The sequence below is a fragment of the Phyllobates terribilis genome, unplaced genomic scaffold (genome assembly GCF_046119375.1).
Source record: "Phyllobates terribilis strain yellow unplaced genomic scaffold, ASM4611937v1 Scaffold_86__1_contigs__length_6382490, whole genome shotgun sequence".
In the NCBI taxonomy this organism is placed as follows: domain Eukaryota; kingdom Metazoa; phylum Chordata; class Amphibia; order Anura; family Dendrobatidae; genus Phyllobates; species Phyllobates terribilis.
Genome location: NW_027362846.1, coordinates 3987990 through 4013197, shown reverse-complemented (window position 1 = coordinate 4013197; position 25208 = coordinate 3987990). Strand labels below are relative to the sequence as shown.

The window sequence follows — 25208 nt, the reverse complement described above, 5'->3', positions numbered from 1 at the left end:
AGAGAAAGTCCCACACACTGCTAGAAGGCCAAATATTTTTTCAGAGCTAGATGCAGACAAAAAATTATTTTCAGTTTGCAACCTGATGGAGGTCAGTATAGATGGACTAATAGAACAAGTCCCACACACAGCTAGAAGCCCAAATATTTTTTCAGAGGTAGATGCAGAAAAAAATTATATTCAGTTTGCAACCTGATGGAGGTCAGTATAGAAGGACTAATAGAACAAGTCCCACACACTGCTAGAAGGCCAATATTTTTTCAGAGCTAGATGCAGAAAAAAATTATATTCAATTTGCAACCTGATGGAGGTCAGTATAGATGGACTAATAGAATGATGCTATGCCCAAAAGATTTTACTTCACTAGGTGCAGTAAAAAAATTGGTATTCTATACACAGGTGGTATATCTTGCAACACAGATAGGCTACTCCACTGACTAACACACTCTGCAATAGGCCAAAAAGGATTAGCTTTGCTAGATTCAGCCAAATGCTGTGAAAAAAACTTGCACAGCACTGGCACAGACCTGCCTGGCAAAAACTGATAGGAACTGATGTAACCTAGTCCTGAAAAGGACTGCAATTACAATTAGTCTTTACTCCCACAATCTATCTATTTAAGAGCACAGACCTGCCTGATAAAAGTCGTAGGAAATGCTGTAACCTAGTCCTTAAAAGGACTGCAATCACAACTATTCCCTACTCCCAAGCTATCTGTAGATTTGTGCGAAAATTGGCTTGAAATTAACAAGGTATAGCGCACACAGCAACAGCGGTGCCGTCTAAAACGCAGCTGCAGCAGTGAGAAAATGGTGGCGACGGGGAAAATGGCTTGGTCTTATAGGGTAAGGACATGTGACATACACTGCCAATGACACATGCCCTTGCTTGTGTGAAAAAAGCACTTCGCTCCGTGTGTGCGCTGCTGATAGGCTGACAGATTGCACCTCCCCACTGTAAATGCGGGAAAGAGAAAAAAAAATGGAGATCTTCATTATTCCTGCAGAGATCCATCCCCTGCCCCTCCCCCCGCCCCACTGTACACTCAAACTGCGTATTAACATTAATTTTCATCATTACTGAGAAAAAATCCAGTTATGATTTTGGTGCACGAACAGTTATCGAACATAACCTCGAACAGCCGAATTTTTCTCAAATCGTTCGTGTTCGCCGAACGGCTCGAACACCGCCCAAAACAACTCGAATTTGAGATTGGCGAACAGTTCGAGTAGAACAACGCTCATCTCTAATAATCAGTGCTAGGCAGGAGTTGGGCAGGCAGTGTACGTGGCAGACTGAAGTTCATATAGCACAAAAGGGTTCATTGAATGTCTTGTCTGTTGCTGCTGTAATAATTTCAAATATCTGTAGACATAGACCCAGATATCAGGGGCCAGGAAAAATTTTTTTTTATCTTAATCCTGGTTATTTGCTTTAAAAGTAATCCAGAGTACACCATTTTTGTGCTCCATTTGTTGTTAGCACTAGAGAATACAGCCAGATCTGTTCCATATTTGAGCAATAAAAATCCAGAAATTTGAACTGAACGTGGAAAATATTGGCCTCCTTTTACATTCTGTTGCAGTGTGCCAGTCAAGCTATTCACACTAGGTGTTTGTAAAGAATAGTATCAGTGAATTACAGGCCTGCTATTTAAAACCATGGTTCTCTGTCAGATATATCACCTATAAGAGAGTGTTCTAAAATCAGCCATTTCTTCCATTTTCATTTTGTTGCAGTGTGTCGGTCAAGCTATTCACACTAGGTGTCTGTGAAGAATAGTATCAGTAAATTACTGGCCTGTTATTTACAACTGTGGTTCTCTGTCACATGTATCACATATAACTGTGTTCCAAAATCAGCCATTTCTAGTGAACGTGGAAAATATTGTCCTCCATTTAAAATGGGCAAGGTGAGTGGCAAGGGACGAGGAAGTGGACATGATGGTGATGGTGCATGCAGATGCCGAGGACGTGTCCGTGGACAAGCCTGACCTTCCTGTCCCAATTACTAGGGGACCGCAGCACAACACTATTGAACCCAGAGCAGTGTCAAAAGGTTGTTGGCAGGATAGCACCACCACCCTGTCTTCCACACGGTCAAGTGTCAGTAGCCGTGAATCTGGATCGCATATTCCTCACCCTGAACCTCCTTCCTCCCACCATGCCGAGTGCCCAGAGACAACTGATCCCACACTTGGACACTCAGAAGAGCTATTCACTTTTCCATTTGTAGATTCGGGCCTCTTGCCCGGCCAGCTTTAAGTGAGTCAAGAGGAGGAAACGTGTAGCGGTGCAAAAATATTGTAGCAGCCACGGTCACACGATGGTTGGAAAAGTGCAATTACTATCGCAGGAGGTGAATGATGATGAGACGCAATTGCCAGAATGTCAGGAGGAGGACCAGGGTGTGGAAGTGGAAGAGAAGGTGGTAGATGATATAGTAACTGACCCAACCTGGCAGGGGGACATAGAGAGCGAGGACAGCAGCATACAGGGGGAGTGAGGCGTAGCACCACAACAGGCAGGAAGAAGCAGTGTGGTGGCCGCAAACCCAAAGGCGGGAAAGTGTTCCTCGTAACGCCAACACAACGGAAGTTGCTAGTACAACTGTTAGGTCTTCCAGAGTCTGGTTATTTTTTAAAGACTCTGCAGATAACCCCAAAAAGACCATTTGCACTACCTGCCAGGACACCATCAGCAGGGGTAGCAAAAGTAGCAGCCGGACCACCACCAGCATGATCAGACACATGTCAGCAAAGCATCCGACTAAGTGGGCCGAACCACAGGGTCTAGCAAGTGTCTGCGGGTGACACCACTGCTCCTTCCGCTGTTGTGCGCGCACACCAATCCCCTGTCCATGGTGAATGCCAAGATGCCTCCCGCCCTGCACCTGTCATTGCACACTCTCAACTAGCAAGCATGTCCACGTCCTTGTCCCAGCGCAGCATTCAGTTGTCCCTACCCCAGTCCTTAGAACGCAAGCGCAAATACGCAGCCAACGCCCCACAGGCCACACTACTAAATTCTCACATTTCGCGAATGCTTGCGCTCGAAATGTTGCCTTTTAGGCTCGTGGAGACGGAAGCTTTCTGCGACCTGATGGCGGCGGCCGTCCCTCGGTACGCGGTCCCCAGCCGCCACTATTTCTCCCGGTGTGCTGTCCCTACATTACACGAGCATTACCACAACATTAGCCGTGCCCTCAACAACGCAGTTACTGGGAAAGTCCACCTAACCACGGACACGTGCTTGTGGGCAGGAAGGTACATCTCGCTGACGGCACACTGGGTTAATATAGTGGAAGCCGTGACCCAGTCGGACCTTGGGACGGAACACGTCCTCCTGACGCCAAGGACTGCGGGCCCTGGGTCAATCAGGGTTGCCCCCACATTCTACAAGTCCTGCACCTCCTCAGCCTCCATCTCCGAAATGACCACATCAGTCGCAAGCTGTAAGCACTGCAGCACTGCCTCAGCCAAGCGGCAACAGGTTGTACTGAAGCTAATATACTTAGGTGACAAACCACACAATGCTGAAGAGTTGTGGACAGCTCTGAAAGAGCAAGCAGATCTGTGGCTGACACCACTGACCTTACAGCCAGGAATGGTCGTGTGTGACAATGGCCAGAACCTGGTGGCGGCTCTGAGGCTAGCTCACACATGTACCATGCCTGGCCCATGTGCTTAACCTCATGGTTCAGCGGTTTCTCAAAACCTACCCGGATCTGCTTGTCAAAGTGCACCGCATGTGTGCCCATTTTAGAAAGTCAGCTACAGCTTCCGCCGCCCTTGCCGTGCTTCAGCAGCGTTTGCAGCTTCCGGCTGACCGACTGATCTGCGATGTCCCCATGCGTTGAAACTCTACATTGGAGATGTTGGGAAGGATTTGTGAGCAGAAGAGGGAAGTTGTTGACTATCAGCATCAACAAGGCTGTCGGTATTCAGGTCAGACTCCACACATAACACCTGAGAAGTGGGCATGGATGTCAGACATCTGTACCATCCTCCAAAACTTTGAGGACTCCACCAACATGGTGAGCCGCGATGACGCCATAATTAGCATCACCATCCCGCTTCTGTCTTCTGAAACGCTCTCTGCTCACAATTAAAGAGGATGCATTGCAGGCGGAGCACGATGAGATGGAGCAAGGAACCATACAGGGTGATTCCACAGAGCCCAGTCTCATCTCATCCCAACGTGGAATGGGTGACAATGAGGAGTAACAGGAGATAGTAGTACCGTCTATAGCGCAGGAAACTGTCATATCGTCTGTAAAGCAGGGATGGCCTGAGGACAGGGATGAGGAGGAGAGCATGGTCAGTCGTCCTATTGGTGATGACAAGGAAGTCTTGCCTCTTTGCAGTCTGGTACACATGGCTGAGTTTATGTTACTCTGCCTTTCCCGTGACCCTCGTGTTGTCTAAATTTTGGGTGACAGTCATTACTGGTTGGTGACACTTCTAGACCCACGCTACAAGGAAAACTTTCTGTCTCTTATTCCCACGCTGGACAGGGCTCATAAAATGGGGCAGTACCAGAATGCCCTTGTTGCGGAATTATTAAAAAAATTCCCATCTCAAAACACTGGCGGCAGAGGTCACGGTACCTTGGACAACCAAGGAGTACAGGCAAGAGAGACATAAATGCAATGCAGTAGAGGCAGGGGAACACTGTATAAGTTCTGGGACAGTTTTCTCAGACCCTCCCATCGCACAGGCCCTGAGGCGCGGGGTACCTTTACAAGGAGGGAAAAGTTTCGGAAGATGGTGAGGGAGTACCTTGCCGACCGTACAACGTCCTCCGTGATTCCTCTGTGCCTTATAATTATTGGGTATCCAAGCTGGACACGTCGAATGAACTGGCTCTCTACGCCTTGGAGGTCCTGGTGTGCCCTGCTGCTAGCGTTTTATCAGAGCGGGTTTTTAGTGCCGCCGGTGGAATTATAACTGATAGGCGCATCCGCCTGTCAACTGAAAATGCTGACAGGCTGACTCTTATAAAAATGAACAAGGGCTGGATTGGGCCAGACTTCTCAACACCTCCGAATGATAGCAGCGTAACAAACTCAAAAACAGTGTCTTTTTTTTGGGAGGTTTAATTCTATTCCCATGCACCTCTGTCTTCACACCCAGACATTGGGTATCTCTAGGTGTCTTTAAATTGTTAGTGGGGTTTTTGCCAAATTTTGGCAGCCGTTGGACTCACGGCATACCCTATAACTGTATAGCAGACCCTCTTCTTTCTACTGGGAACATGGCATTACTGTGGCCCAGCTCTATGTGTTTTTAAATTGTTGACCTTCCCTGAGACCCTCCTCTATGTCTCTTCAAAGGGGTATAGGGTTGCGTCAAAATTTTTGGTAGCCCTTTGCTGTCACTGCATATGCAATAACAGTATAGGAGAGCAACTTGTTAATAAAGCATAGCCAGCTGATGGCTCTCTAACAATAGCGAGGAATGGCTGCTGGCCCTTTAAGAATAGTAAGGGCTGCCGGATGGCCCTATAAAAATAGGCTTTGTGACTTTGAGTCCCTCCTTCATTGTCTTCACACCCAGACATTGGGTATACGCTTCCTGATTTTGTCTATTTGCTCTTGTGTTCCTCCTTCTCCTCATCCTCCACCGCCATATCTACATCTCTTGTAAGGGGCATTGGAGTTCCACCAAATTTTTGGCAGCCGTTGCATTCACTGCATAGGCAACCAGTATGGGAGACCCACTTCCTAATAATGGGGATATTGCTTTAATGAGGCCCTCCGACCTCTACGTCTCCTGCAAGGGGCATTGGAGTTCTTCCAAATTTTTCGCAGCTGTTGTACTCACTGCATACCCTATAACTGTATAGCAGACCCTCTTCTTTGTACTGGGAACATGCTGTTACTGTGGCCCAGCTCTATATTTCTTTAAATTGTTAGTGGGGTTTTTGCCAAATTTTGGCAGCCGTTGGACTCACTGTATACCCTGTAACTGGATAGCAGACCCACTCCTTTCTAATGGGAACATGCCGTTACTGTGGCCCTGCTCTGTGTGTTTTTAAATTGTTAGTGGGGTTTTTCTCAATTTTTCACAGCCTTTGCAGTCACAGCATGGACATTTTCACTATAGGAGACCCGCTCCTTTATAATGGGAACATTTTTTGTTACTGAGACCCTCCTTTATGTCTCTTCAAGGGGGTATGGTTGCGTCAAAATTTTTGGCAGCCCTTGCAGTCACTGCATACGCAATAACAGTATAGGAGACCCTCTTGTTAATAAAGCATAGCCAGCTGATGTCTCTCCAACAATAGCGAGGAACGGCTACTGGCCCTTTAATAATAGTAAGGGGCGCCTGATGGCTCTATAAAAATAGGCTTTGTGACTTTCAGAGTACCTCCTTCATAAATGAAACAGGATGTCTGATGATGTGTCACACACCACTTGGCCAGATAAGGTTGTAAAATTTTAAAATGACATTTCACGGTGAATGTATTTGTCACTGTTGATAGCAATACAAAAGTGCAAAAACGCATCAAAAACGCTACGTATGAACATAGCTCAAGGTGTGGAGGAGCATTTTTGCTTTTGGTTATTTATTTTGCCTTATGTACAATTTCCCAGGAAATTCCATTTTGGTTTCCTTTTTGTATGTTTCATTGTGAGTCCATAAAAGTAGCGTAATACTCGGACAACACTTCCAGGGGTCTTCCCCATTATGTTCCCATGACAATTGAGCACTGCTCCCATCGATTTTGGAATTTTTTAGGACCTCTGCAGATCGCCGGGAGGGGGGGGGGGGTGTGTGGAGGGTGGTGCCGCCAGAAAAATGCTTGAGTTTCCCATAGACTTATATTGGGCTCGTTACTCGGACCGAGCACTCAAGCATTCCAATTTGCCCGACTCGAACAACGAGTACTCGAGCATTTTAGTGCTTACTCATCACTACTGATAACGTGCTGCATTCATCTTTCTTTCAACTTTTACTAAGTTTCCAGTGCCTTTGTAGCTCAAACATCAGCAATCCACCTACGTGTTTTACAGTAGGAATGGTGTTTCTTGTATCATAGGCCTGGTTGACCTCTCTCCAAATGTAAGGTTTATGGTTGTGGCCAAAATGTTGTTGGTCTACCTGACCGTGGTTTGGTTTTTACAGAGCCCCTGATTTTTCATTTGTTAATCACAGTTTCAACGCTGCTGACTGGCATTATCAATTCCTTGGGTATCTTTTTGTATCCCTTTCTTGTGTTATACAATTCAACTACCTTTTCCCGTAGATCCATTGACAATTCTTTTGCTTTCCCCATGACTCACAATCCAGAAACAGCAGTAGCTGGATAAAAGATGCAAGAGTCAGTATGGATCCCAGAAACTCATTCAACTTTTATGCACACACACTGATTACAAGCAAACAGGTCACAGGTGAGGATGTTACCTTTAGTAGCCATTCAAACCCATTTGTGTCAAATTCTGTGCATGTTATCAGGCCAAAATCACCAGGGTATGTGAACTTTTGATCAGGGTCATTTGGATGTTTTTGGTTGTCATTATGATTTAAAAAGAGAAAACACAGTAGTTTGACAATAAATGGCTTCACCCACCAATAACCATGAGTGGAGAAAGTAAAAATTTGGCCTGGGTATGTAAACTTTTGAGCACAACTCTATCAGAAAGTTGGCATAACAAAATATTCCGCATCTGTATATTTACAAAAATAATGTTTGAAAGTACTGAAACTTTTTATTGTTAATTATATGTAGCAGTAAAAGGAAAATTCATTGTACAGTTTGAATTCAGGAGGTCAAACTCATTAAGAAATGGCTCAGTTCATAATGAAACCTGATAGATTTAAATGTTATGTAAAACAGTGTTACGTGATCTGAAAGGTCCTTGAGCTAGTCGGGTGAAAGGTTCTTCAGCAGCTCAGTCAGGACGTGCAGCCTATTTACAGGTCCCGGTACCTTCCTCTCCTGCTCTGCACCAATCCGTTAGATAAGTGTGGGGCTGGAGGAGAGAGCAGTTCTCTCACTGATCAGGAAGGACACTGTCTCCTTGTTCTCAGTCATAGGAAGCTACTTCCAGTCTATTGGACACACTCCCTTAGTAGCAAGATTTTTTCTTGCTAAAAGTGTGTATTTTCAAGTAAAACATTTTCCACATTAAGGATATAAAAAATGCTTCTCCCCTGTGTGACTTCTCTGGTGTATAACAAGATTCCATTTCCGGTTAAAACATTTCCCACATTTTGAACAGGAAAAAGGCTTCTCCCCTGTGTGAGTTCTCTGGTGACTAAGAAGATTTGATTTCTTGTTAAAACATTTCCCACATTCTGAACAGGAAAAAGGCTTCTCCCCTGTGTGAGTCCTTTGATGTGTAACAAGAGATGATTTCTGGTTAAAACATTTCCCACATTTTGAACATGAAAAAAGCTCTCCTGTGTGAGTTCTCTGGTGACTAAGAAGATTTGATTTCGTATTAAAACATTTCCCACATTCTGAACAGGAAAAAGCCTTCTCCCCTGTATGAGTCCTTTCATGTGTAACAAGAGATGATTTCTTGTTAAAACATTTCCCACATTCTGAACAGGAAAAAGCCTTCTCCCCTGTGTGAGTCCTTTGATGTGTAACAAGAGATGATTTCTGGTTAAAACATTTCCCACATTCTGAACAGGAAAAAGCCTTCTCCCCTGTGTGAGTCCTTTGATGTGTAACAAGAGATGATTTCTGGTTAAAACATTTCCCACATTCTGAACATGAAAAAAGCTTCTCCCCTGTGTGAGTTCTCTGGTGACTAAGAAGATTTGATTTCTGGTTAAAACATTTCCCACATTCTGAACATGAAAAAGGCATCTTCCCTGTGTGGGTTCTTTGGTGTATAACAAGATTCCATTTCCGGTTAAAACATTTCCCACATTCTGAACAGGAAAAAGCCTTCTCCCCTGTGTGAGTCCTTTGATGTGTAACAAGAGATGATTTCTGGTTAAAACATTTCCCACATTCTGAACAGGAAAAAGCCTTCTCCCCTGTGTGAGTCCTTTGATGTGTAACAAGAGATGATTTCTGGTTAAAACATTTCCCACATTCTGAACAGGAAAAAGCCTTCTCCCCTGTGTGAGTCCTTTGATGTGTAACAAGAGATGATTTCTGGTTAAAACATTTCCCACATTCTGAACATGAAAAAAGCTTCTCCCCTGTGTGAGTTCTCTGGTGACTAAGAAGATTTGATTTCTGGTTAAAAAATTTCCCACATTCTGAACATGAAAAAGGCATCTTCCCTGTGTGAGTTCTTTGGTGTATAACAAGATTCCATTTCCGGTTAAAACATTTCCCACATTCTGAACAGGAAAAAGCCTTCTCCCCTGTGTGAGTTCTTTGATGTATAACAGCAGCTGATTTCTGGTTAAAACATTTCCCACATTCTGAACATGAAAAAGGCTTATCCCCTTTGTGAGTTCTCTGGTGACTAAGAAGACTTGATTTCTTGTTAAAACAGTTCATACATTTGGAACAAGAAAATCTATTCTTTGCTGTGTCAATTTCTTGATGTTTGAGAAAAAACTTTTTGACGGGAAAACTATTTCCATCTTCTGACTGTGAAAATGACTTTTTAGCTTTAGGAGCAGTTAGTTTTTTAATGCTTATTTTGTGACTTTGATTTTCCTTAGTAGTCGGTAATGAATCAGAAGACAGGATCTGTTTCAAAGGATCAGATGACACATCTTTGCTGTGAAGGGATGATGGTATATCTGGGGTAATGGAATTTCCTTCAATTGTATCCTGTGGGATCTCAAGTTCATCTGATTTTAAAATTGAAGATGTCGGCTGTCCTTCTGATCTCCTGGTACAGTCATCTGCTAAGTAAAAAAAAATATTATATTTGAATAAAATATTCTTGAAATTTATATTTTTGAACATTTCTATTTAAACTGTTGGTACAAATGGCAAGTTATGTAAAAATATTGAATTATTCACCAAGACAATGACAGTTCACAGTCTAATAGAAAACCTCATAGCATGAACTAGTAGAGCGTGGTGTTCAACTGTTTGTTCATTCTGCCTCCCAAATATGAAATATGCAAAAATGATACCAATAAAAATTTCTACTCATCTCACAAAAAATCAAGCTCCCACTCAGCTCCACCATCTGTCAATGGAAGAACAGAGGTTTCCACATCATTAGTGGCTCAAAGGCTCTTGAAAAGAAACATGGCTTCCATAAACTAATCCAGCAAAATCCGCTCTTCCAAAGTCAAATATGCTTCCTGCTTAACTCAAATGGAAAGCACCACACCCTACTAAAGCTCATGCATAATGCCAGAAGCTGCCAGATACAGCCTTGTTCTCTGCTGGTTAAGTCCTCTGTGTTCAGCTCCCGCATTGAGTTTTTTCTTCTTAGTTTCTTCTCGTGATCCCGGTCGGTTTACTGACTACTATTGGGTCTTCTGATTTTGTATTTTCTCTGCCCTCCTGGTTCTGATCCGGCCACCTGACTATTCTTCTTGTCATCTCACACCACAGAACAGCAGGCAACACTGTAGCCCAAACCTAGGGGTCTATTTGTGCAAGAACAGATCCATGTAGAGGGGTTAAAGGGTGATGGGCAAAACTTTGACTATAGATAATAACACACCTAATGAAAAGATAAAAAAAAAAAAAGAGAGTAACTAGTGGTGAAATCTCTCTGGGGTAATTAGAGTATGTTTCTTGGTAGCTTCTGGCAATTTAAACTATAATAAGGGTCAATATTTTCTGTCAGATGAGTTTCAAAAAAAATTATAGATTTAATGAGAACTTTTTATAATAGTGCAGAGCTGAGGTGTCTTAAATTTAGATCTCGGGCATTTGGAAGAGACAATGGAGACCTTTTTTTTTTTAAAGACTACAGGGGAGTTACAAACTCACATAAATGAGGCAGGCCGAACCCACCACAATCAAACTATCATAGAATGAACCTGTAAAAAACAAGACAGAATAAAAAAAACACGTTACATCCCCAACAAGAAGATATGTTTGGTAGGAGAACTCTAACACTAAATCCGAGTTGCACTTATTTATGGTGGACCATTGGAGCTACTATGAGTCCTGACCAGAAGAGTAGATAAAGTATTAGTGCTCCCCATTTCAGGATAGATTGTATCTGAATTCTTTAGGATAGATATAGTTTATGACGTGGAGTGAATCCATGAAATCAAGGCTCACATCATGCCAACATATCGCCGGCAGACATGAAGAAATGTATATTACAGCCATCAGCCACGCACAGCTTAGAGATATATCAAGGCACAGGTGTAATGTTTTTTGTATACTTTATCGCAATTCCATTTGAAGTTATTTGGTTTAAAAAGAAATTGAAAAGTCAGGATAAAGGGAAACTGCTGTTACTGTACAGAAATTCACACTTGGCCTCACTGCACATTTAATGTTGTCAATCATAAAAGTGAGGTTTAGTCATAAAGACTGGACCTGGTCTTGTAGGGAGCATATGAGGACATTCAGCGGCACAGAAGGGAGAGACGGTAGATTCATCTAATAGGATATCAGGGTTATAGGAAGCCAACAGCGTCATTACCCTCCGCTTTCTCTCATAGGCTCATCATGATATTTGTCTACAAGTGATTTTATAACTTGTCAGCACTTTCTACAAACGCTGTTATTTGGATTGGTAGTTTACAGATCTGGGCAGGTAAGAGTCAGGATCTTCTAATTTCAGTTGGTAGGTGGATCTTCCAGGTTTTAAGTTCTATAGAAAAGGGGTTTCAATGTCCTAAGTGATTTGAACAGTTTTTGGTGAAGGAGAATGTTTTGGTATAGATGTAAAATGGTGATCACATGATTGTGATACAGCTGGACTACATGACCGGTAAACCAGCCACAGCCGGTGACTGAGAAGAATCTGTGACTTCTCTGCATTTAGTGGTTACTACTCACCTGGGTAGTCATATGTAGGAATCTCCTCTTTACATCGCTCATCACCCTTCACATATGTCTCTGTAGTATTAATATGGGTCAGATCTTCACCCTGAAACAAATATTGTACAGACAGATGGAGAAGTCACATATATGATCAGCTCTAATCCTGCCATCTCGACCATTCTCATTACAAAAGTATGAACCATATAATACTGGTGGATGAAGCAAGACTGAGCACAAGACCTTCACAGCCGTCTACACATCATAGGGGAGATCTCATGACACCTTCTCTCCATCTACCTGATGATCCTGAGGAACATTGGGATCTTCTTGTTTACAGTCCTGTGGAAGAAGAGGACGGGGACATCTCTCTGGTGTTGTCCTCTTACTGGATAGATCTGGAGGAAACACATACAGGGACTGAATTCATTCTTCACATAAAGATAATTATAGGCCGTGTGTATTCAGTCCTGTCTATTACCTGGTGATGTGAGGGGCTGGGGAACCTCCATCATGATGTCCTTGTACAGATCTCTGTGTCCTTCTAAATATTCCCACTCCTCCATGGAGAAATAGACGCAAACATCCTGACACCTTAGAGGAAACTGACACATACAATGATAGAGTTATCCCCCCGATCCCTTCATAGCTTTACTATAAAATGTCCCAGTTCCCAACAGTGTCACCTCTCCAGTCAGCAACTCAATCATCTTGTAGGTGAGATCTAGGATCTTCTGGTCATTGATGTCCTCATGTATCAGGTGGTGAGGTGGAAGCTCCGTGATTAGGCTCAGGGTTTTTCCCCATCCCTCAGACAAAGGGTCCTGATAGCGCTCACTAGAGGTCTTCTTCACTACTGTGTAATCCTGGTTATGGAGAGACATATTCATAAATCTCACTCCAGACATTTCCAGCGTCCTCACCTCTCCAGTTCTGTCCATCTGTTATTCCCATAGATAAGAATGATGTAATGTGACGTCACCAGAATCTCTCACCTCTCCAGTAAGCCGGAAGAGGATCTCTAGGGTGAGGTGTAATATCCTCTCCGCCATCTTGTCTCTGTCCATATCCATCCTTGATGGGTAAATCAGGAAAATTCTCTTATATAGAAGATCTTCACTGAGAGGATCCGAAATTGTAGAGACCTGAATGAGAAAATGAGCGGATGTAACGTCATAAAAATCCTGTGTAATAATAAAATTACTGGAGATAATATGGGAAACATTTGAGGAAATTTATGTTTACAGTATCTAATTTTCTTCTTTACATCTACTAATAAAACCTATATATTTAAGGCCACAGACAACAAGCAGTTTCTTCCTCGGAATCTGCAGGTGAATACCTTTCTCATAGACTCATCTTCCTTATTGCTAATTCTCATCTCATTTACCGACACTAGAATCGGTATTATCAATACTGCAGGAGATATTCATTACACGTGACATGAGGAATAGCTACTTCATGATGAGGACGAAATCTTCATCTTCTACTACGGCTCTATAAACGTATTTGGCCAGAGTCCGTCACTGACTACATCACCACCGGCCGTCTAGGTTTACCGTCTTCACCGGACTGTCATCTTCTATCACGTTAGATCTCAGGTCTGATTCACACATAGACTTTGAGGCTTTTATAAAAGCTTGTTTGTAAGAACACAAAGACAGGAGCTATTTGATACCAAAGTCTCCATGGACAGTGTTTTGTGGGGCTTATTTCTGGCCTTAGGCTTTCCTATATTACAAGAAAAACTCCATATAAAAGCAGATATTAAAATGTTTCAAAAGAAAATTGGCACCAACAATTCTTGTAATAAGAAAAAAAACATGCAAAAAGCACAAGACATTTTGTTAATTTCTTTTAAAACAAATGTTTAACATGTTAAAAAGTAACTCTTTTGGGCACCAGAACATAAATGTACACCACAGGGATGGCACAGGTACGACTGCTACACCAACCCTGGCAGTCTAACCACTTACTGCTGTCAAAAGCAAACATGGCATCTAAGAAGGTTTGACAAGAGTTCGGCTCAATGCCCCTCCTCCCCCCAAGTACTCGATAGTGTGGGGCAGCCTAGTTACTACGATACTTAAATGGCCAATAATGGTGTTTGGGCCTGCAATGTACAAAAGTCTATTAGGCTGGGCCAGAGGCAACATCCAATAAGTTAGTTTTTAATGCTCCCCATACACATTAGACTAAAGTTGCATGAAAGCACTGATTTCAGGGGGTTTGGCCGACTATATAATGTATTTGGGGGCCTCCCGACAGATGATGTCAGGGCAGAGAAGGGTCTGGCATCCTGAATTTCAGAGGCTAATCCATTTATTTTTCCTGTAGATAATCCTCCGCTAGAGGAGTCTGGTGGTGACTCGCTCATACACATCACAGGAAAGCTGGAATATTTGTGTATGGGGGAGTTGGGAGAGACAGCCATCTGCCAAATGACTGTTCAGCCAACACTTATCTCATGTGTATGGGGCCGTTAGTATTACATGACAAGCAGTGATAATACACGGCACTACAGTAGTACAGTGCATCATCTGAGCAATCAGAGGCGTGTATGTTTTATGATCGCACTAAAGAGTTGTTTAACCCCTTAGTAATGGAGCAAATTTTGACCTTAATGACCAAGCCAAATTTTACAATTCTGACCAGTGTCACTTTATGAGGCAATATCTCTGGAACACTTCAACGGATCTTACTGTTTCGAAGATTGTTTTTAGCGACATATTGTACTTCACAATAGTGGTCAAATTTATTCGATATGACTTACATTTATTTGTGGAAAAAAAAAAATTTGGCGAAAATTTTGCAATTTTCAAACTTTGAATTCTTATGCCCTTAAATCAGAGAGAGTTATATCACGTGCTTCACAGGAACTGAAGCAACGTGGAAGGAAAAAATAACCATTTAACTTTTTTCACAAAAATTTTACTTCAGACCCAATTTTTTTTTTAGTTTTACAAGGGTAACAATAGAAAATGGACCACAAAATGTTGTGCAATTTCTCCTCAGCATGCCGACATCCCATATGTGGGGGAAAACCACTGTTTAGGTGCACTGCAGGGCTTGGAAGGGAAGGAGCATTGTTTGAATTTTTGAAAGCAAAAATGGCTGGAAATAAGAGCGGACACCATGTTGCGTTTGGAGAGCCTTTGATGTGCCTAAATAGTGGAAACCTCCTCCCCCATAAGTGCCCCCATTTTGGAAACTACACCCCTCAAGGAATGTATCTAGATAACAGTACAGACCAAAAGTTTGGACACACCTTCTCATTTAAAGATTTTTCTGTATTTTCATGACTATGAAAATTGTAAATTCACACTGAAGGCATCAAAACTATGAATTAACACATGTGGAATTATATACTTAACAAAAAAGTGTGAAACAACTGAAAATATGTCTTACATTCTAGGTTCTTCAAAGTAGCCACCTTTTGCTTTGATGACTGCTTTGCACACTCTTGGCATTCTCTTGATGAGCTTCAAGAGGTAGTCACCGGAAATGGTCTTCCAACAATCTTGAAGGAGTTCCCAGAGATGCTTAGCACTTGTTGGCCCTTTTGCCTTCACTCTGCGGTCCAGCCCACCTCGATTGGGTTCAGGTCTGGTGACTGTGGAGGCCAGGTCATCTGGCGTAGCACCCCATGACTCTCCTTCTTGGTCAAATAGCCATTACACTGTTTCCTAGCAGCTATTTTACCATGAAGGCCTGCTGCACAAAGTCTCCTCTTAACAGTTGTTGTAGAGATGTGTCTGCTGCTAGAACTCTGTGTGGCATTGACCTGGTCTCTAATCTGAGCTGCTGTTAACCTGCGATTTCTGAGGCTGGTGACTCGGATAAACTTATCCTCAGAAGCAGAGGTGACTCTCGGTCTTCCTTTCCTGGGGCGGTCCTCATGTGAGCCAGTTTCTTTGTAGCGCTTGATGGTTTTTGCAACTGCACTTGGGGACACTTTCAAAGCTTGCCCAATTTTTCGGACTGACTGACCTTCATTTCTTAAAGTAATGATGGCCACTCGTTTTTCTTTACTTAGAATTTGTATTATGGCAAGAAAAAAGCAGCTAACAGTCTATTCAGTAGGACTATCAGCGGTGTGTCCACCTGACTTCAGCACAACACAACTGATGATCCCAACCCCATTTATAAGGCAAGAAATCCCACTTATTAAACCAGACAGGGCACACCTGTGAAGTGAAAACCATTTCCGGTGACTACCTCTTGAAGCTCATCAAGAGAATGCCAAGAGTGTGCAAAGCAGTCATCAAAGCAAAAGGTGGCTACTTTGAAGAACCTAGAATATAAGACATATTTTCAGTTGTTTCACACTTTTTTGTTAAGTATATAATTCCATATGTGTTAATTCATAGTTTTGATGCCTTCAGTGTGAATGTACAATTTTCAAAGTCATGAAAATACAGAAAAATCTTTAAATGAGAAGGTGTGTCCAAACTGTTGGTCTGTACTGTATGTGGTGAACACACTAAACCCCCAGGTGCTTCATAGAAGTTTAGAAAGTAGAGCAGGTAAAATAAAAAAATATATTTTTTTCTACAAAAATGTAATTGTAGCCCCAAATTTTTTGTTTTCACAAAGATAACAGGAGAAATTGAAGCCCAAAATTTGTTGTTCAATCTCCCCTGAGTACGCCGATACCCCCTATATATAGAGGAAAACTATTGTTTGGGAGCATGGCAGGGCTCAGAAAGGAAGGAGTGACGTTTTGGAACGCAGACTTTAATGGAATAGTCTGCGGGTGTCATTTCGCGTTTGGAGATCCCCTGATGTGCCTAAACAGTGGAAACGCCCAACAAGTAACCCCATTTTGGAAACTACAACCCTCAAAGATTTTATCCAGGGGTATAGTGAGCATTTTGAACCCACAGGTATTACACAGAAATTGATAACATTAGGTCGTCATATAGAAAATTTTAATTTTTCTCACGAAAATATTGTTTTAGCCCCAAATCTGTAATTTTCACGATGGATAATAGGTGAAAATGGATCCCATAATTTGTTATGTAATTTATTCCGAATGCGATGATACTGCATATGTGGTCAAAAACTTCAGTTTGTGCACATGTCAGGGCTAGGAAAGGAAAGAGTGCTATTTGTCTGGAATAAATTGTGAATGCCATGTAGCATTTGGAGAACCCCTGACATGCAAAAATAGCAGAAACCCCCTGACGTGACCCCATATTTGAAACTTCACTGCCTAAGGAATTCATCTAGGGGTGTAGTGAGTATTTTGAACTCATAGGTGCCTCACAGAATTTTATAACACTGAAACATGGAAATATGAAATTTTAGTGGTAAAAATGTAATTATTGTATTTGCTACAAATTTTCAGGTACTCAAGGATTAATAGGTGAAACTGGACCCCATAATTTATTGCACAATTACTTCTGAACGCGGTGATGCCCCATATGTCATCAGAAATTACTTTTAGGCCACACGTCAAGGCTGAGAAGGAAGGAGCGCTATTTGGCTTTTGGAGCACAAATTTTGCTAGAATACCATATTTTTCAGACTATAAGACGCACCGGACCATAAGACGCACCTAGGTTTTAGAGGAGGGAAATAAAAATAAAAAATTAAGCAAAAAATGTGGTCATGATGCACTGTTATGGGGGAGGGGGGGTCTGCTGCTGATACTGGTATTGGGGTAACGTCCCCCAATTCTGTTAAGTAGTCATCTTATAGCTAGATCTCACAGGCCCTGGGGTCATCACATGATCTCAATGTACCATGGTAACCATCGGGACCCGCAATTCTCATCACGGGGGTCCGATGGTTACAAAAGGGGTCTTGTGACCCCCTTGTAACAACTTAAATACTGCTGTCACGACTGAATATTTAAGGATTAAAACTGTCTTAGGCTGATACTACAGGGTGTCAGAAGCACATACAGCTGATATCAGCGGGAATTGCCACCTCCAGGCGGCAATATTCACTTATTCCCTATTGCAGTTTTAAAACGGCCCCTTAACGACAGTCATTTTAATGAATAACGACGGTCGTTAAGGGGATAAAAAAAAAGTTTAAACGTGAAAAAAATATCAGTTTTAGCAACAAGAAATATCCATCATTATAGGGAAAACAGACTGACTGCACAATGTTAGTTAAGTCACATCCATAACAACAACTTTATTATACTATTATATTATCCTATACACATCGACGTACATAGAAATCACAGGTTCCACAGCAATAGCTCCCAGGTTCTTCAGCTCCCAACCTCAAAAGGGGAAATTTTTTATTATAATAATAATAATAATGATAATAAAATGGAACACTTAAACAACAGAATATAATGCCAAGTAAATCAAACTTCTGAGAAATCAAACTGTCCCCTTAGGAAGCAACACTGATAGACAATCAATTTCACATGCTGTTGTGGAAATGGAATAGACAATAGATGGAAATTATTGGCAATTATCAAGACCCACTCAATAAAGGAGTGGTTCTGCAAGTGGGGACCACAGACCACATCTCAGTACCAATGCTTTCTGGCTGATGTTTTGGTCACTTTTGAATGTTGGTTGTGCTTTCACACTCGTGGTAGCATGAGATGGACTCAACAAACTCCTGATGAGGTTGCGGATGGTCTCCTGTGGGATCTCCTCCCAGACCTGGACTAAAGCACCCGCCAACTCCTGGACAGTTGTGGATGGAGCGAGACATGATGTCTCAGATGTGCTCAATCGGATTCAGGTCTGGGGAACGGGCGGGCCAGTCCATAGCGTTAATGCCTTCATTTTGCAGGAACTGCTGACACACTCCAGCCACATGAGGTCTGGCATTGTCCTGCATCAGGAGGAACCCAGGGCCAACCGCACCAGCATATGGTCTCACAAGGGGTCTGAGGATCTCATCTCGGTACCTAATGGCAGTTAGGCTACCTCTGGCGAGCACATGGAGGGCTGTGAAGCCTTCCAACGAAATGCCACCCCACACCATTACTGATCCACTGCCAAACCGGTTATGCTGAAGGATGTTGCAGGTAGCAGATCACTCTCCACGACGTCTCCAGACTCTGTCACGTCTGTCACATGTGCTCAGTGGGAACCTGCTTTCATTTGTGAGGAGCACAGGGCGCCAGTGGCGACTTTGCCAATCCTGGTGTTCTGTGGCACATGCAAAGCATCCTGCACGGTGTTGGGCTGGCTGTGAGCACAACCCCCATCTGTGGACGTCGGGCCCTCATACCACCCTCATGGAGTTGGTTTCTAACCGTTTGTGCAGACACATGCACATTTGTGGCCAGCTGGAGGTCATTTTGCAGGGCTCTGGCAGTGCTCCTCCTGTTCCTCCTTGCACAAAGGAGGTAACAGTCCTGCTGCTGGGTTGTTGCCCTCCTATGGCTCCCTCCACATCTCCTGGTATCTGCTCCATGCTCTGGACACTGTGCTGACAGACACAGCTACCCTTCTTGCCACAGCTCGCACTGATGTGCCATCCTGGATGAACTACACTACCTGAGCAACTTCTGTGGGTTGTACTGTAGACACCGCCTCATGCTACTGTATCTCTAGGGGTGAGAGCAATGGCAAAATGAAAAAGTGACCAAAACAACAGCCAAAAAGGATGAGAACAGAGAAATGGTCTGTGGTCACCACCTGCAGAACCGCTCCTTTATAGGGGGTATGTTGCTAATTGCCTATCATTTCTACCAGTTGTCTGTTCCATTTGCACAACAGCAGGAGAAATTGATTCACAATCAGTGTTGCTTCATAACTGGACAGGTAGATTTCACAGAAGTGTTATTGACTTGAAGTTACATTGTGCTGTTAAAGTGTTCCCTTTATTTTTTTGAGCAGCGTATTATGGGAAGGCCCATCATCACTTGTGGGGATCATACGGGTTGAGATGAGTCGCTAAGGTCCCTCAGACCTACTCTCAGCTCCCAGTTGATTTGTGAGGACCTCACTGGCTGAGGTGTATCGGTAAAACGCCTCACTAGTAATGTGAAAGTCCATTCGATGAGGGCCACATACTCCTTTCTAAGTCACTGAATCTTCAGTTGTCCATAGGAGAACTTGTGTCCCAGTTTGGCAACACTGTGGCTTCCGCTCTAGTATAGACAATTGTTTGCTTATGATAAGGAATCCTTCCTTAACTTAATCTCCTTTAATTAGGCCTACTGTCCACTCAGGGCAAAGTTCTATACCATCTAAGTTGGCCTCCTGACCTGAGTTAAGGACCTTATCCGGCTCTTTGTCTCCACTATGCTCCCTGCCTGAAATCCAGATACACACTGCCATTATATCTTTGCTTTCCTTTAGAACATACTATTTGAGGTCTCCCTCCTGGCACACAACACCATATCAATTCAAGTCTGCAACCAGATGGACTGAATGTCTGTATTTCTCACTTACTTATCCCTATCTGACTCATCACCAGGATATTGTTCTCCTGTGTGCTCATACAGCTCAGAATGAGGGCTCCCACACAGTATGATGCCCCCACAATTACTGATATATATATATATATATAAAAAAAAACAGAAGCAACAACACACATTACTCAACCAACCCCTTTCCTGAGTTGTGCAGCTCTGGTCTGTGAAGTGTGAGTACTGAGGCTCCCTACTACAGGTGTGATGTAGTGACGCCATTGTGCCGGCAGTGCATGGAGTCTCAGACTCACAGGCGAAGGATGAATGGTGGATCGGGGAGATTTCAACTCCCTGATTTACTATTCTATTCAATAGTATCCCCATCATTGGAATGTGGATATCACTGAAATTGTGATGATGGGCAAGGAGAGCTTGCTCGGTGCTGAGCCGTCTCAATTCATGGGCACCATAGCATGCCACTATGGATGATACGACCCTGCTAACTATTGTATGGTAAATATCTCATAGGTAATGGGTTCATTAGTATCTGCACCAAGAATGGGGCTCGGTGAGTATTTATTCATTAGCCGTGGGGTAGTCGGTGGGGTGGATGGTACCATGTTGTGTGTGCAGGGGGCAATACTGTGGGAAAACCCCTCTAAAATGAAATCTTAAACCTTTTTTACATATATGCTTTGAAAACTGGACTAACAAGATTATTATATACATACATACATACATACAGAGGTTGGCACCTTAAGGGATGATAATGCGCCCCCGCTCACTGCTGGCTATACCTCAGAAGCCATAGTTAACTGTGATATATATCAAAAAATACACTGATACATTAAATAGAACCAGATATATCTCAAGGTATAAAAGAAAGGGTATGGACTCATCAGAGAATGTTTCAATAATCCGCCTCAATGTGTTTCCCCACCAGCTTCATCAGGAGGCTTGATACAGGGATGATAATTCATGATGTTCAGTATAGTGTGCCTAATAGCCAGGTGTCCATGTATAAATATCCCACTTCATCCAAAACCCCTCCCCAGACTAGGAGGCCCATTCCCATTCCTGGAGGTGAATGGTCACAGAATATATAGAATGGAGTCTGTCTACAATAATGTACTGCGCTTGAGCTACTTCTCATGAGCTAGAGGTCAGATAATGTCCATCCCCTAGTGTGCATGTCCGGAAGTGACGCGCTTTACACTGAAACGCAAGATAAACTGATTACCACTGCGCCAATCGTACCCGTGACTGCGCATGCCAGTAGTTACATGCTCCACACCGGAGAGCATAATGGCCTGTGTCCGGACCATCACCCTTGTCAGTGGATAAAATAACATACGGTTAGAGGGTTTGTGCTTGTCTGTGCGATACATCCGGTCAACTGATTACAGGGGCATAATGGGGGCATTACACTGTGTGGGGGGCATCATACATCCGGCATAAGGGGCATAATGGGGGCATTACACCGTGTGGGGGCATCATACATACTGCATAATGAGCATAATGGAGGCATTACACTGTGTGGGAGCATCATACATAGTGCATAAGGGGCATAATGGGGGCATTACACTGTGGGGGCATCATACATACTGCATAAGGTGCATAATGGGGGCATTACACTGTGGGGGCATCATACATCCTGCATAAGGGGCATAATGGGGGCATTACACTGTATGGGGGCATCATACATACTGCATAAGGGGCATAATGGGGGCATTACACTGTGGGGGAGCATCATACATAGTGCATAAGGGGCATAATGGGGGCATTACACTGTGGGGGAGCATCATACATAGTGCATAAGGGGCATAATGGGGGCATTACACTGTGGGGGCATCATACATACTGCATAAGGTGCATAATGGGGGCATTACACTGTGGGGGCATCATACATCCTGCATAAGGGGCATAATGGGGGCATTACACTGTATGGGGGCATCATACATACTGCATAAGGGGCATAATGGGGGCATTACACTGTGGGGGCATCATACATACTGCATAAGGTGCATAATGGGGGCATTACACTGTGGGGGCATCATACATACTGCATAAGGTGCATAATGGGGGCATTACACTGTGGGGGCATCATACATCCTGCATAAGGGGCATAATGGGGGCATTACACTGTATGGGGGCATCATACATACTGCATAAGGGGCATAATGGGGGCATTACACTGTGGGGGCATCATACATACTGCATAAGGTGCATAATGGGGGCATTACACTGTGGGGGCATCATACATACTGCATAAGGTGCATAATGGGGGCATTACACTGTGTGGGGCATCATACATCCTGCATAAGGGGCATAATGGGGGCATTACACTGTGTGGGGGGCATCATACATACTGCATAAGGGGCAAAATGGGAGCATTACACTGTGTGGGGGGCATCATACATACTGCATAAGGGGCAAAATGGGAGCATTACACTGTGTGGGGGGCATCATACATACTGCATAAGGGGCATAATGGGGGCATTACACTGTGTGGGGGCATCATACATCCTGCATAAGGGGCATAATGGGAGCATTACACTGTGTGGGGGCATCATAAATCCTGCATAAGGGGCATAATGGGGGCATTATACTGTGTGTGGGCATCATACATACTGCATAAGGGGCATAATGGGGGCATTACACTGTGTGGAGGCATCATACATACTGCATAAGGGCCATAATGGGGGCATTACACTGTGTGGGGGCTTCATACATACGGCATAAGGGACATAATGGGGGCATTACACTGTGGGGGGCATGGGGCATCATACATCCTGCATAAGGGGCATAATTGGGGCATTACACTGTGTGTGGGCATCATACATCCTGCATAAGGGGCATAATGGGGGCATTACACTGTGTGTGGGGATCATACATACTGCATAAGGGGCATAATGGGGGCATTACACTGTGTGGGGGCATCATACATCCTGCATAAGGGGCATAATGGGGGCATTACACTGTGTGTGGGCATCATACATACTGCATAAGTGGCATAATGGGGGCATTACACTGTGTGGGGGGCATCATACATACCGCATAAGGGGCATAATGGGGGCATTACACTGTGTGGGGCATCATACATCCTGCATAAGGGGCATAATGGGAGCATTACACTGTGTGGGGGCATCATACATCCTGCATAAGGGGCATAATGGGGGCATTACACTGTGTGTGGGCATCATACATACTGCATAAGTGGCATAATGGGGGCATTACACTGTGTGGGGGGCATCATACATACCGCATAAGGGGCATAATGGGGGCATTACACTGTGTGGAGGCATCATACATACTGCATAAGGGCCATAATGGGGGCATTACACTGTGTGGGGGCTTCATACATACGGCATAAGGGACATAATGGGGGCATTACACTGTGGGGGGCATGGGGCATCATACATCCTGCATAAGGGGCATAATTGGGGCATTACACTGTGTGGGGGCATCATACATACTGCATAAGGGGCATAATGGGGGCATTACACTGTGGGGCCAGTAAAGGGGTCCTGTACTATGAGAACAATACGTTTCCTCCCTTCCTGTCTCCATAGTTGGGTCGTATGTATCTATTACAGGAAACAGAACAAAAACCTTATGATTCTTATAAAGGGGCAACACAAGACCCCAAAAGAGCCTCCGTGCTGAAGGGGTTAATGCCCCCTGCGCCCAGTAATGGGGTCTCCACATACCTCCACCTGCAGAGCCGCCACCACATATATGGCTGCTCTGTGCGCACAGGAGCTGTGAAGAGGTCACAGGAGGGGAGGAGTCAGGGGTCACATGATCAGGGGCCTCAGTGGATGCAGGACTCTGCTGTGCTGGTTGTCATGGTGCTGGATGAGCTGAAGTTTATGTGTGGGGTCAGGAGGGGTTTACAGTGTGGATGTAGCAGAGCCGCGTGTGTACGAGGCGTACGGAGCAGAGCCGTGTGTGTACGAGGTGTACGGAGCAGAGCCGCGTGTGTACGAGGTGTACGGAGCGGAGCCGCGTGTGTACGAGGTGTACGGAGCAGAGCCGTGTGTGTACGAGGTGTACGGAGCAGAGCCGTGTGTGTACGGAGCGGAGCCGCGTGTGTACGAGGTGTACGGAGCAGAGCCGCGTGTGTACGAGGCGTACGGAGCAGAGCCGCGTGTGTACGGAGCGGAGCCGCGTGTGTACGAGGTGTACGGAGCAGAGCCGTGTGTGTACGAGGTGTACGGAGCAGAGCCGTGTGTGTACGAGGTGTACGGAGCGGAGCCGCGTGTGTATGAGGTGTACGGAGCGGAGCCGCGTGTGTACGAGGTGTACAGAGCAGAGCCGCGTGTGTACGGAGCAGAGCCGTGTGTGTACCAGGTGTACGGAGCGGAGCCGCGTGTGTACCAGGTGTACGGAGCGGAGCCGCGTGTGTACGAGGTGTACGGAGCAGAGCCGTGTGTGTACCAAGTGTACGGAGCGGAGCCGCGTGTGTACGAGGTGTACGGAGCAGAGCCGTGTGTGTACCAGGTGTACGGAGCGGAGCCGCGTGTGTACGAGGTGTACGGACCGGAGCCGCGTGTGTACGAGGTGTACGGAGCGGAGCCGTCTGTGTACGAGGTGTACGGAGCAGAGCCGCGCGTGTACAAGGTGTGCGGAGCAGAGCCGCGTGTGTACGAGGTGTACGGAGCAGAGCCGCGTGTGTACGAGGTGTACGGAGCGGAGCCGCGTGTGTACGAGGTGTACGGAGCAGAGCCGTGTGTACGAGGTGTACGGAGCAGAGCCGTGTGTGTACGAGGCGTATGGAGCGGAGCCGCGCATGTACGAGGTGTACGGAGCAGAGCCGCGTGTGTACGAGGTGTACGGAACAGAGCCGCGTGTGTACGAGGTGTACGGAGCGGAGCCGTGTGTGTACGAGGTGTGCGGAGCCGCGTGTGTACGAGGTGTACGGAGCGGAGCCGCGTGTGTACGAGGTGTACGGAGCAGACCCGCGTGTGTACGAGGTGTACGGAACA

At 44.6% G+C, this 25208-nt stretch overlaps 1 protein-coding gene across 1 annotated transcript; it reads right to left on the bottom strand.

Annotated features, from left to right (window-relative positions):
- Positions 1-7443: 7443 nt before the first annotated feature.
- Positions 7444-23983, bottom strand: LOC141197763 (uncharacterized). The gene is made up of 7 exons (XM_073662852.1): positions 23931-23983; positions 12878-13027; positions 12569-12748; positions 12364-12487; positions 12183-12280; positions 11901-11991; positions 7444-9823 (listed from the first exon to the last, which is right to left on the bottom strand). Exons 2-7 carry the CDS (start codon positions 12953-12955, stop codon positions 8133-8135), a joined length of 2262 nt encoding a protein of 753 aa, XP_073518953.1. The 5' UTR covers positions 12956-13027; positions 23931-23983; the 3' UTR covers positions 7444-8132.
- Positions 23984-25208: the final 1225 nt, after the last annotated feature.